Here is a 12,777-nt window from a genome sequence, read left to right on the forward strand (position 1 = left end):
CCAGTGTCTCAGCCGGCCACTGGAGGTGCTCCACCCAAAGGCACCAAGTGACTTACTACATTTATGTTATCGTCTTTCCTTTGACTACCCTAAAAGTAAGGTTTTGTCTGACTCTTCCTAATTTTTTTGCCCATGCTGTTCTTCTTCCTCTAAATGATTTTGGTTGAAATCCCACCCATCCTTTAGGGAATGACACCTCCTTTGCAAAGATTTTCCTCATGACCTCTTTTCCTCCACCACTTTTTGTCTTTCTTTTTAGGACATCGTTGGACTTTGTATCCTTCATGATGTTTAATCGTAATCGGTTTCTGTTAATATAGCATTTGTGTGCTTACCTTATCATTTCTACAAGATACTTGAAAGGCGGGACATATAATCATCTTTTTCTCCTGCAAACTCCTAGCCATGGTTTTAACAAGATTTAGGACTTCAATAAAGAATTGTGTAAATCCATTAAAAAGTACTTAGGAGGGGTGTGTGGGTGACTCAGTCATTCGGGTGTCTGCCTTCGGCTGGGGCTCCTGGATGGAACCCCGCTGCAGGCTCCCTGCTCAGCAGGGCGTCTACCTCTCCCTCTCCCTCTGTTCCTCCCCCCACTGGTGCTCTCGCTCCCTTGCTCGCTCTCTCTCAAATGAATAAAATCTTTTAAAAAAGTACTTACGATAGGAAAGATTGAAATTCCTGTTTATCAGATAAAATGTAAAATTATGCAGAAAGAAAAAGATATATATGTATATAAATACAGATAGATACATGTATGTAGAGTCATCATTTTGCTAAGATGGCTTTGTTCCAGTACTGAACTATACAGGGGTGTAGGGCACTGGTTTTTTTTTTTTTTTTTAAGGCACTGTTTTTTATTCCCCCGGCTGTGCCAAAAAATATTTAGTTGTCAGATTACAATTTGAGGACAGAAAAATGGCTTCAACATCTTTCTCAGTTTGGGACCCTGCCAAAAGGTACGTTGGCAAAAGCTAAGTTAAGAGGACAAAGCCGCTCTGAGGCGCTGGAGAAGACAGGCCCTTAGGAACTTTCCAGAGACGCCTTAAATGGAGCTGGCGGGAAGCTCGCCGCGCCAGGGCGGGCGGAGGAGTGCGGAACGCGCAGCTTCCAGGACTTCCCACTGCCCGGGAACCAGGCCGACCTGTTCCCAGTGCTGCCTTCCCGCCTCCCCGTCTCCCTCTGCAGGCCCAGAGCCCCATGCCGCGCGCCTTCTTCCCCCGTAGCTGGCCCGGCTTCTCCCGGCGGGCGCCCGGGCGGCCGGCGGGGTGGGGTGGGGGGGGCAGCGGGGGTCGCGGTCCGGGAGGCGGGAGGCGGCACTCGGTCGGGGTTTCCAGGTGAAGGGGGAGAAAACAACCGGTCAGTCGGGGCGGAGCCGGGCGGGCGGGGCGAGGGCGGAGGGCACATTGCCTCATCCTGTACATTTTACTGGAAACGGGACGCATCCGGAGGAGGGGCCGGGAGGTGGCCCCGACGCCGCCAATGGCCCGGCGGGGCTCGGGGGAGGCAGGCGAGGCGGCGGTCCCTTCTCCCCGCCCCCGGAGCCCGGTTAAATAGCCGGGCAGCCCCGGGCCGCGCCCGTGCCCGCGCCATCCTCCCGCCGCTCGGTCCGCGAGTCCGCCAGAGCCACAGCCGGGAGGCAGCCGCGCGCAGCGAGCCGGTGGCGCAGGAGTGTGGGTCCCCGAGCGCCCAGCCCGGGAGCATGATCGTGGACAAGCTGCTGGACGACAGCCGCGGAGGAGAGGGGTTGCTGGACAGGGCTGGCGACGGTGGCCTCATGACCAGCCCGCTGAACCTGGCCTATTTCTACGGCGCATCGCCGCCGGCCGCGGCCCCGGGCGCCTACGACGCCATCTGCTCGTCGTCGGGGCCCTCGGCGCCCGGCTCGCCCGGCTCCGACTCCTCCGACTTCTCCTCTGCCTCGTCCGTGTCCTCCTGCGGGGCTGTGGAGTCCCGGCCGAGAGGCGGCGCGCGCGCGGAGCGGCTGCAAGGTACCCACCCACCGGCCTGGGCGGGGGCAGTCCCAGCACCCCCAGCACCCCCGCAACCCCTGCTCCCGCGTCTCGCCGGTCTCCTGGCGGCCCACACGCCGGGAGGGGAAGGTCCGCGCCGCCCGGGTGCGAAGTTCCTCGCCCAGAAGTTAGGTGGCCTCTGCGACTTCCGTAGCGGCGGTATCTCATCACACTAGCCATTATTTATTAGGCGATTACTGGATGACGCTCTGTGCTAGGCGTTTGATATAACTCGATGCCCTTTGACCATCTGTAAAATCCGGGCGCCATCCGGTTGGCCTGGTAGCTCAAAGGGCCTCTAAGAGCAGAGCTCTGACTTCTGGGCCTGGGGATGAATCACGTTAGGTTTTCTCTCACTCTTCTTTTTTCTTAAAAAAAAAAAAAGGCTTTATTAAGGCATAATTCATATACTTGTGGCGAGTTTTTGGATCTGATGTAGGCTTAACTTTCTTGTCACCAGTGAGGTTTGAATACTGTGTTTAAGGTCAACTTATTTTTTTCCTAAGTATTTGTGGAAATATTAAATAAAAGGACTTTATGTTAAGGGAAAGAAACTGATATTAACAAGATGTAAGATGAAACTGCACGGAAAACCAGCTCGATTTATGTCTTTAGTTTGTGATGTTTCCGAGTTTCGGGAAGTTCTGTGCTCTGTATGATTTAGAATGGTTAAACCAAATCTTAAAGAAAGGCATAATGTTTCCGTTCTTCTGCTATGAATTGGTTAGTTTCTTTTCTTAATAAGCCCAGTTGCATAACGTGAGGGAAAACAGGATTGGCACTGTGGGTAGACTAAAGAACCTCTAGATAATCTCACATACTGGAAAGTCTAATCAGCATGATTTTAAAGAACGAATCTTTTAGGTGTTCCCTCCTGCTAGCCACTTTTGTTTCAGTTGTTTTTTATTTTAAAGAGTGATTTTTCATTTTCACTTAAAAAGTAATTTAAGTCCCTTGATTTTATAAGGTGTTCCCTGTATGTTAAACGTGTAGCAGATGCAAAAAACTGTGTGTGTGTATTAGAAACTTTTCTTTCACATTTGGTCTTCATCTGGCTGAAACAGTTTTGCTAGTTCTTTGGTTTACCACATAGACATAGGGGATTTCTGAAACTGAATTTTTCTCCCTGTGACGTTGAATTAACTGCTGTCATTCCAGAGAAATGCTGTATTAGTTTCTGGCAAGATTTTCCTAAATTTAAACATAAAATCAACTGGTCATTTAATTTACTCCATCATAGAATTGTTTCCTCTCATATGCTTATGATATATCTATATCTGTGTATCTTCAAATTAGGCTTTGTTTCTTGTCCCATCTTCTTACTTTTTTCCCCACTCTCAAGTGAGAGTCTCAATTATTCATTTCCTGACTTTCTGCGTGTTTACTTTGTGTTCGGCTCATCCCAAGAGGTTGTGACATAGTAGCGGTCAGAAGCTGTAAACATAGACTACATTTTAAAGTGTATTTTAAAATTTAAATTGAAATGAGATTATTTCCTTTCTACTTAGAAAGCCTAGGTGAGCAATTCCAAAAACCATTGGTGAGGGGAAATCATGTGTATGTATGTCGAAATGTGTTTAAGCTTAGTGAATTGAAGCAGCTTTCTTGGCATAGCTGAACGGAGGGAAATAATAAGAAACAAATCTAAGACATCATTGATTGTTAGGCTTTAGCACATTGAAATCTTTGGAGGAAGTTTGTGTTGTGCTTTCTTAGGTTAGTGGAATTAATAGACTTTAAATTTCTGTGTGGACATAAAGCCTCTGTTTTGAAAAACCTAAAAATCCATCATTTATTGCTTATTCCCTCAAGGTTTTTTAAAAAGTCAAGAATAATTACAGATTTATGAGAGGGTGGCAAAATCTGTGACAGTGTCTTTTGGATGGATAGGGCTGAAAGACAAAGAGGCTTAATTTGCGTTTATCTGTTGGCTCTGGGGACCCCCCAAACCACAGCTTTATGAGCTTTCTTAGGGTGTCTGGTGAAGAAAAGTATTAGGAAATGAAGAATCCTTAAGTAGGGCTGGGGGCTGACCGTTGACCAGAGTGAGTTGGAAAGGCTTTGCAGTCTGTTGGTTGGGGGCTTCATACATTAGAGAGCTATGCTTTTGAGATGATATCAAGATTTGTGCCTGTAAAGAGATTTAACTGGGATATGTTTTGTTTTCTTTTGAACAGTCGAACCCCATATGGGGGTTGGAAGGCAGCAGAGAGGACCCTTTCAAGGCGTTCGTGTGAAGAACTCGGTGAAGGAACTACTCCTGCATATCCGAAGTCATAAACAGAAGGTTTCTGGCCAAACTGTGGATGATTTTAAGGTGGCACCTAGTTTTTGTTTTGGGTCAGGGCAGGGAGGTTATTCTGTCAGGATATTTATTATTCTCTGTTGACCTAGGTCCAGTAGGTCTTTGTAGACCACATGACAAAGTCATAGGATGGAGGGCATATTGGTCTCTGTCTGTTGTATTTCTATCACTTAGCCCGGTACTAGGCGCACAAAGGAAATCTAATGAGGGAATGAATAAATGAAGGCAAGTTGGAGGCAAGGAATTCATGGGGTTCAACTGAAATGGGAGAGCTTGACTAGAAAGGGAAAACTCAAATGGCCTTACATATTTTGTCTTGACTTAGTTGAACTAAGATGAAAGTGAACATGGGGAAAGTTGCAAGATAGAATAAAAGTTAAGATAGAAAATAAATATTGCTAGAATAACTATCAAAGATTTATGGTGAGCTGTAAAGAATGGTAGAGATAAGTCTGTCTTATTGATGTTCGTTAAATAGGAAACCATTTGATATGCATTAAATTGGAAACTTTTTTTCCTTATAGACGGAAAGTGTGAACAGAGAGCAATTCACAGGTAAGAATTCCTTCTATTCATATTATGGGGGCTTTAGAGTAAAATAATGTAGTGTGATTATGGGTAAAATTTAGAAAATAAGGTGATCACAGATTCCATATTCCTTTCTGGGGTATAGAATTGAAGAACACAGTACCATATAGTGGGAAAAGGAAAGGACCTGATTCGTTGTCTGATGGACCAGCTTGCAAAAGGCCAGCTTTATTACATACCCAGTTTTTGGTAAGTACCTCACTATTTTCCTCTGAATACGCTTTGGAAATCTTTCCTGGAATAGTTTTGAAAGAGCGCATGCCACTTACTTTTTTCTTCTTCTCCAGACACCGCCTCAAACACCAACACCTGCAGAGAGCATGGAAGATGTTCAGCACAGTGAATCCAAACAGGACAGCAGTGCCGATCTGCTTCAGAACATAATCAACATTAAGAATGAGTGCAGCCCGGTTTCCCTAAATACTGTCCAAGTTAGCTGGATGAGCCCTGGGGTGGTCCCGCAGGGCTCCCCCCGAGAACAGTGTCAGGACTTCCACAGAGGGCAGATCTTCTCTCCACCGCAGAAGTACCAACCCTTCCAAGTCAGCAGCTCCGCACACCTGATGGATCAGGCGGCCCTGTACCCGTATTCGCCCCAGAGCCAGAACCTGCAGCAGCCCCCGCCACCACCACAGCAGTACACCCACACCCCAGCGCTGGAATACAGTCCTTATTCCAGAACTTCCCAGTCCCCCAGCTATGAACCAAACCTCTTTGATGGCCAAGAACCACAGTTCTGCCCAGATCAAAGTTTTGCATCCTTTCTAAATAGTCAGGAATCTGAGACTATTGCTGTTCCCATTCAGAACTCCCACAACGTTCAGCAGCAAAATGAGTCCCAGCTGCAGAACTTCAACATGATGCCGCCCAGTGCCTGTGAGGCTATGGTGGGCCATGATGCAGGCTCCACCCCTTTAAGCACCTCACTGCCATTCCCGAACATCATCGGAAATCCAGTGAACACCACACAGTTAGGGAAGTCATTTTTTCAGTGGCAAGTAGAGCAAGAAGAAAGCAAATTGGCAAATATCTCCCAAGACCAGTTTCTTTCAAAGGATACAGATGGTGACACGTGAGTATCCTTTTCTGTAGCCGATTTGGTAAACCACACTTGTTAGATGTAGTGGGCACAGAATTTCTCTGGGGTATATCAAGTTAGACCTTAGTAAGTGGCTAATCAGGACAACTAGTGTAGGTAGAAATTGCTGTTCAATGAAGTGAATATTTCAAGAGTTTTCCTTATTTTTTCTGTCTGACCAGGTTACCTGTTCTAAATTAATAAAAATGTCCGTGCCTTCTTTGAATACTTGGTTTTGAAAGACCAGCGTAGATTGAGTCTGTAGAGCAAAAACAGATCACGATTAGTTGGTCAATGATCAACTGTGAGTTGACTTGTAGATTGAATCTTAATCTGTCGTGACATCTTTGTGGTCATGGGCAAGTTATTTAACCTCTCTATGCCCGAGTTTCTTGACATGTAAAATGAAAAGACCTCCCTCTTAGGGTTTTTAGGAATATTAAAAATAATAGATTTAAAGTGATCAGCATGGTGCTTGTCATTCATCTTATTGTTTCTGGTAGCTTAACATGTCTTGTTGTGACTCAAATGTGTTATCAGCCCAGCAGAAAAGACAAATTATTGTCTGTAATATTTCATTTGAGTGCACCAGCATATCAAGAAAGGGGCTAGAGAATTTTTTAATTTTTAAAGATGAAGTTAGTGAAGTCAGAGATAATTCACCTCTTTCTCTCCTTATTTCCCAGGTTCCTCCATATTGCTGTTGCCCAAGGGAGAAGGGCACTTTCCTATGTCCTTGCAAGAAAAATGAATGCGCTTCACATGTTGGATATTAAAGAGCACAATGGACAGGTGAGGATCTTGTCAGTGTCAGACCGATGACCAGTTTCATATTTATGTGTAGATCATTTTAGAGCTCCAGACCAAGAGTTTAGTTAATATTAACTTTGAGATGTTGACTCTTTGCCACCATCAGCCTTGAAGTTATTAACGTTAACTTTGTAGTTATTTGACCAAAGACTAACTGGGCATAATAAAGCCACACCCTAAGCTTATTTTCATTTCCTTGTGTTACAGTATCTTATTGCTTACTAATAGGATTTCTTTTCTCTATGTGGGGTTTTCCCCTCAGTCTTAGTTTATGTTCATATTCCGTGTTAGGGTAGTGTTACATATGTCAACAAAATCCTTTTTCTCTCTGAATGTCCACAGAGCGCCTTTCAGGTGGCAGTGGCCGCCAATCAGCATCTCATTGTGCAGGATCTGGTGAACCTTGGGGCCCAGGTGAACACCACCGACTGCTGGGGAAGAACCCCTCTGCACGTCTGTGCTGAGAAAGGGCACTCCCAGGTGCTCCAGGTAAGAAGCAGTGAGCTGGCTTCTGCTATCACAGGGCCAAAGAGATAGGGCTTGGATATTAGAAGTCAGATGCAGGTTGCCTGTTGCAATAATCTATCTTGAGTTGACTTACTCGTTTCTTGGGACTACTAGTAAATAAGTATTTGTGTAACTTGTCTTTCACTAAAGTGTATCTTTTTAAATTTTGCAGGCAATTCAGAAGGGAGCAGTGAAGAGCAATCAGTTTTTGGATCTTGAGGCGACTAACTATGACGGTAAGCAACAGAAATTTCATTGGATGAAAAACCATTTAGAGAGTGGGACCCATCAGTTCTAAGGGTATTAAGTTTTATACCAAGAAGGAAGGGAGGTAATTAAAGCTAAAATAGTCTATAGATAAAGTTAGCACTATGGATAAAGTAAGCACTAGCACCAATGGAGGGAATGTTCAGATGGCCTTACTGGTTCTTGTGGGGCCCATCTGTAGGTCGTGTTAGAGACTGTCCTCAAGGTCTGTCCTTGTGGAGCAACTAAATGCCTGATGGAAGCTTGACCATTGCTTTATTATACTCTTTTAGGCCTGACTCCCCTCCACTGTGCAGTTGTGGCCCACAATGCTGTGGTGCATGAACTTCAGAGAAATCAACAGCCCCATTCACCTGAAGTTCAGGAGCTTCTACTGAAGAACAAGAGTCTGGTTGACACCATTAAATGTCTGATTCAGATGGGAGCAGCAGTGGAAGCCAAGGTAAATTCTCAGAAGAGTTTGGAGATGGGATAGGGAAGAAAAGTGTTTGTAGCAAAAGACCTCGTTCCCAAGTATAAACGAAAACTTTTTTTCCTCTTCTTAAATTAATGGAGTAGGTAGCAATGCATGGATAATTAAGAAGCTTAGCTTTTAAAATCATCAGCTTTCTTAATTTGCTTTTAATTTATGCGTTGTTATTCAAAAGATCATTGAGCTGTGAAATAAACTAATCTTTGTTTGGAAGGAAGAGAAAATCCTTGAAATTGATACTGTGATTTTGGCTTCTATTTTCATATACTAATAATAAGAGTAGTGCTTTTTTGTAAGGGTTGTTCCATCATTGTGGGATCTGCACTTAAGCTGTTTTTTAAACTGGAAAATATTTTATTCTCTTTAAATTTGAGGTTTATTTACTGAGTATCTCTTATGTACAAGGCACTGAGTTGGGAGCTCTGGGGGAAGAATGCTTAAACCATAAGCTACTTCCCAGACCTTGGCAAGCAGAAGAGGTGAGAGATGCAGCTAATTGTGTCTACAGGGTGGCCACCAAGTCTGGAAACACAGGCGAATACATAGTAAATGTTTTATTGTCTTGTATTACAATACATGGTAAAATAGTATTGTTTATGTCTCTACGTTTTGTGGCCACCCTGTGTATAAGAGCAGACTGTGATAGGAGGTATATAGGAAATTGATGGGGAATTTTGGAGGAATAAGACAGTTCATTTAGTCTGGGATGAAGGAAGACTTTGTGGAGATGCGCGCATTCACAGTAAGTCTCCAAGAGTGAGTCAGACATTTGTGAGCCTGGGTGAAAAGCATATCCAAAAGTCGTGTCTGGATGTTCATTGTTTTCCTCTCTTGCCTTTGTTAAGGATCGTAAAAGTGGTCGCACAGCCTTGCATTTGGCAGCGGAAGAAGCAAATCTGGAACTCATTCGCCTTTTTTTGGAGCTGCCCAGTTGCCTGTCTTTTGTGAATGCAAAGGTACTTCTAGAAAGCTTCCGCAACTGCATTAGACTCGGAATGACCTTTATTATAACTTCTTCAGGCTTTTGAGCTGCTTTCATGAAAATCTCCCTTTCTGAGAGGTGCCATTTTATCTCTGTCTGTAGGCTTACAATGGAAACACTGCCCTCCATGTTGCTGCCAGCCTTCAGTATCGGGTGACACAGTTGGATGCAGTTCGACTATTGATGAGGAAGGGAGCAGACCCAAGTACTCGGAACTTGGAGAATGAACAGCCAGTGCATTTGGTTCCTGATGGCCCTGTGGGAGAACAGGTGAGGGCTACAGAAGGGAGAGGAGGCGGTGTAGGGCCGAGGCCAGCAGGCGCTCTTGAGGTGGGCTCTCTCACTGTCTGGGTCTCGTAACATCTGTGTAGCAACCGTGGAGGCAATTGCTTTGTTTCTAAAGGAAGAGTAAGAAATTTGAGGGTTATCCATGGACCCAGAATGGTCGAAGATCCGACAGTCTTTTCTTCCATAACACAAAGTTGGGTTTAGAGTAAAGTCAGAATGGTTTGAGGTTTGAAAGCTGATGCAAGAGGAGGCACCAAGGTTCCTGCAGACATCAAGGAAAGAGACTCTTAGGTTTACAAGTGATGGGTCTTCAGATTGTGGGTGTAATTTGAGTCCGTCTCTGTAGTGTTCAGGATAGCCCCAGGGACATAGTGAGTGCTCAGTAAACATTCCCTGTTCCACTTGTTTCTATCTACTAACTGCTACTAAATAGGAAACAGAAGGTTGGTTATGTAATTTAGAACCCAGAAAGACTTGAAACAAAGTTATGCTTCACTCATCATATGGTTATATATTACCTTTGGAGATTGAATAGTTTCACATGGCTCAACTTTTCTTGATAACAAGAACTGAATCTTTTCAGGACGTAAGATATTTTTTGATGGCAGTCTTTCTCTGACGTAAATGAGGGTGATTGTGGCTATGGCAGGTCATTGCAAACTTTGATAATCACAGAATATATGAAATGCAATGTAGCCTTTTCTTTGATTCACAGCCCTTAGTAGGACCATAATGTTACAGGAACCCCTATACGTAGAGCTCTTTGTAACTTAAGGTGAATCTCTTGATAATTTGTAAAGAGTTCTCATGTTACAAACTTTGCAGTGTAAAGGTTCAGCTGAGAAAATGGAGCCTGAGAGGTTGCACAGATAGGAATCATCATCAAATAGTAAATGGCAGAGGCCCAAGCCCAATGTTTGCTTCTCCTTCATTCTTTGTGGTGTGCAGTCATACAGCGGTGTTCTCAGGGATTACGGAGTATGGAGAGCTGCTTGACTCTTCACTCTTCTCTTGTTACTACTCTCCTTTCTGCTTTTGTGTTTTTGTGTCTGTGTGTTGGGGGGAGGGTTTTTTCCTTTGCTTCTGTGGTCAGACTCTGGTCATTGTGTCTCCCCTCCTAGCAGCTATCAGTGGCATCCCCTGCCCTAATCTTCTTTCTTCTGATTTGTTGCTTTTAATCTGCTGTGGGCCAGGAGAAAGATAATAGTATAAAATGAATCACTAGATCCTGAGTGAACCGAGGAGCTCTTTTGTGACTCATACATTTATGCACAGATGCTTTACTTATTTATTTTTAAAGATTTTATTTATTTACTTAGTGCGTGAGTGCACGCACACGAGTTAGCAGGGGGAGGGGCAGAAGGAGAGGGAGAGAGAGAGAATCCCAAGCCTGATGCGGGGCTCGATCTCACGACCCTGAGATCATGACCTGAGCTGAAATCAAAAGTCGGATGCTCACCCGACTGAGCCTCCCAGGCGCCCCTGTGTGCAGATGCTTTAATTGGACATCCTGAAAGCTGTTCTTACTTGAAGAGTATTAAAGATTAACTTGTGTGTGTATGAAGTGGGCTCTCGGTTCTTGTTAGTTGGACCCGACTTCAGAATAGGTGAGGTACTGTAATATACCATAATAACTGCCTTACATTCAATGTTCTCACAAATAGCAAGAGTAGAGATTAGGAAAGGATTGTATAGGTCTTATTTAAGCTGTTGGAGATTTTCAACTGTAGATAATTTTTAATGGAGATGCTTTACTTTCTTGCACTCCAGAATCATTATAGGAGATCTGTAATAGGCTTGAAAGGAGTTAGAGTAGTACTTTTTAAGTTACCTTAAAATCTTGAAATGTATTGTTGCATACCTTCATATATTTACTTACAAGTTGACAGGAGTGTGTAGAGTATATAAAAAAGGAATGAAACTCTAAAGGAAATATGGTACTTTGATCATAAAAAGTAAACCTTACAAATCCTATTTATTTTTCTTCCAGATCCGACGTATCCTGAAGGGAAAGTCCATTCAGCAGAGAGCTCCACCATATTAGCTCCATTGACTTGGAGCCTGGTCGGCAACACTCACTGTCAGTTAGGCAGTCCTAATGTATCTGTACATAGACCATTTGCCCCGTATTGGCAAATGTAAGTTGTTTCTATGAAACAAACATATTTAGTTCACTATTATATAGTGGGTTATATTAAAGAAAAAGAAGAAAAATATCTAATTCCTCTTGGCAGATTTTAATATTTCATACCCAGTTATCTGGGATCAACACATCTGAATTTAATCTTGAATGGTAAAATCGACTTCAATTAACAGTAGCTTTTGGGTAGGGCAAGGCTTTGATTTGTGGCATAAGGCATTGCTCGGGTAGCCATTGTCAGTTTAAAAGCAGGTAAACTATAAACATTTTTTAAAGAAAAATGAAAGCATATGAAAGGAAAAAATAAATCTGGATGTAGTCTTGAGGCTTCATGTGGCCCAATGAAGTACCTGATCGTTGTTATTGGTATTGGAAAGTGTCTAGGTGTTGGACTAGATGAAATGTACCAGGGTTAAAATTTGATTTTTGCAAATTGTATATAGTTGTTGTTTTGTCTTTTAAAGTATTTGTACATATTTGGTCATTGACGTGGCCACATTTGAAATGTAAATTGATAAAATAGAAAAGAACAAGTGAATTGTCACTATTTAAGAAAATGATACAGGGGTGCCTGGGTGGCTCAGATGGTTAAGCGTCTGCCTTCGGCTCAGGTCGTGATCCCGGGGTCCTGGGATCGAGTCCCGCATCGGGCTCCCTGCTAGGCGGGGAGCCTGCTTCTCCCTCTGCCTCTGCCTCTCTCTCTCTCTCTGACTCTCATGAATAAATAAATAAAACATTAAAAAAAAAAAAAGAAAAGAAAATGATACATATTCAGAAGAGCTGTGTAATCACGCATCTACCATCTCTGTGGATGGAGCAGATTGAGAGTCGTTCCCTTAGTAGCTGACAGCTCTGTTTGAATTGTAAATATGCTTTTACTCATGCATGGAGATGAGACACACTATTTGTAAGGAATTGCATGCTCTTAAAGAGAACACCTCTTTGTGGCTCACTTTCTAGAATTTATAATGTACTTGTTGGAATTTTGTTTTACCTTTATAGGAACATTAAAAAGTCAATACTGAAACATGTGTTACTGGTTTTCTATTGTCAAAGAATGAGAACACACCATGATGTTTCATATTACCATTCAGGAAAAAAATGCCTTATTTTTTTTAGTAACTTTGATTCTATTAATATTATTTTGCTTATCTCTGGCATACCCCAAGGAATGTAGTTGGCTTTGATTGCACACTAATTCACTGTAATAGATTTGATTCATTAAAAACCTTTTTTTTTTTTTTAAATGAGAAGTCCCACAGGCAACTGACTGATGAATCGTTTTCATAGCTAAATCCTTTTAAATAACTTGACCTTTGGATTGATCA

The 12,777-nt window shown here is 43.2% G+C and overlaps 1 protein-coding gene across 1 annotated transcript; it reads left to right on the top strand.

Moving 5' to 3' along the window:
* Window positions 1–1,592: 1,592 nt before the first annotated feature.
* Window positions 1,593–12,080, top strand: NFKBIZ (NFKB inhibitor zeta). The gene is made up of 12 exons (XM_021692742.1): window positions 1,593–1,991; window positions 4,190–4,329; window positions 4,842–4,872; window positions 4,991–5,094; window positions 5,193–5,977; window positions 6,670–6,775; window positions 7,136–7,282; window positions 7,473–7,536; window positions 7,840–8,009; window positions 8,885–8,995; window positions 9,124–9,291; window positions 11,300–12,080. The coding sequence occupies exons 1-12, from the start codon at window positions 1,703–1,705 to the stop codon at window positions 11,351–11,353; spliced, it is 2,169 nt and encodes a 722-aa protein (XP_021548417.1). The 5' UTR covers window positions 1,593–1,702; the 3' UTR covers window positions 11,354–12,080.
* The last annotated feature ends 697 nt before the right edge of the window (window positions 12,081–12,777 follow it).

Source organism: Neomonachus schauinslandi, chromosome 1 (genome assembly GCF_002201575.2).
Source record: "Neomonachus schauinslandi chromosome 1, ASM220157v2, whole genome shotgun sequence".
In the NCBI taxonomy this organism is placed as follows: Eukaryota; Metazoa; Chordata; class Mammalia; order Carnivora; family Phocidae; genus Neomonachus; species Neomonachus schauinslandi.

Coding starts and splice junctions, on each gene's coding strand:
- NFKBIZ (XM_021692742.1), top strand. CDS start 1,703: ATGATCGTGGACAAGCTGCTGGACGACAGCCGCGGAGGAGAGGGGTTG. Junction 4,330..4,841: donor AAACTGTGGATGATTTTAAG/GTGGCACCTAGT, acceptor TTTTCCTTATAG/ACGGAAAGTGTGAACAGAGA. Junction 9,292..11,299: donor ATGGCCCTGTGGGAGAACAG/GTGAGGGCTACA, acceptor TTTTTCTTCCAG/ATCCGACGTATCCTGAAGGG.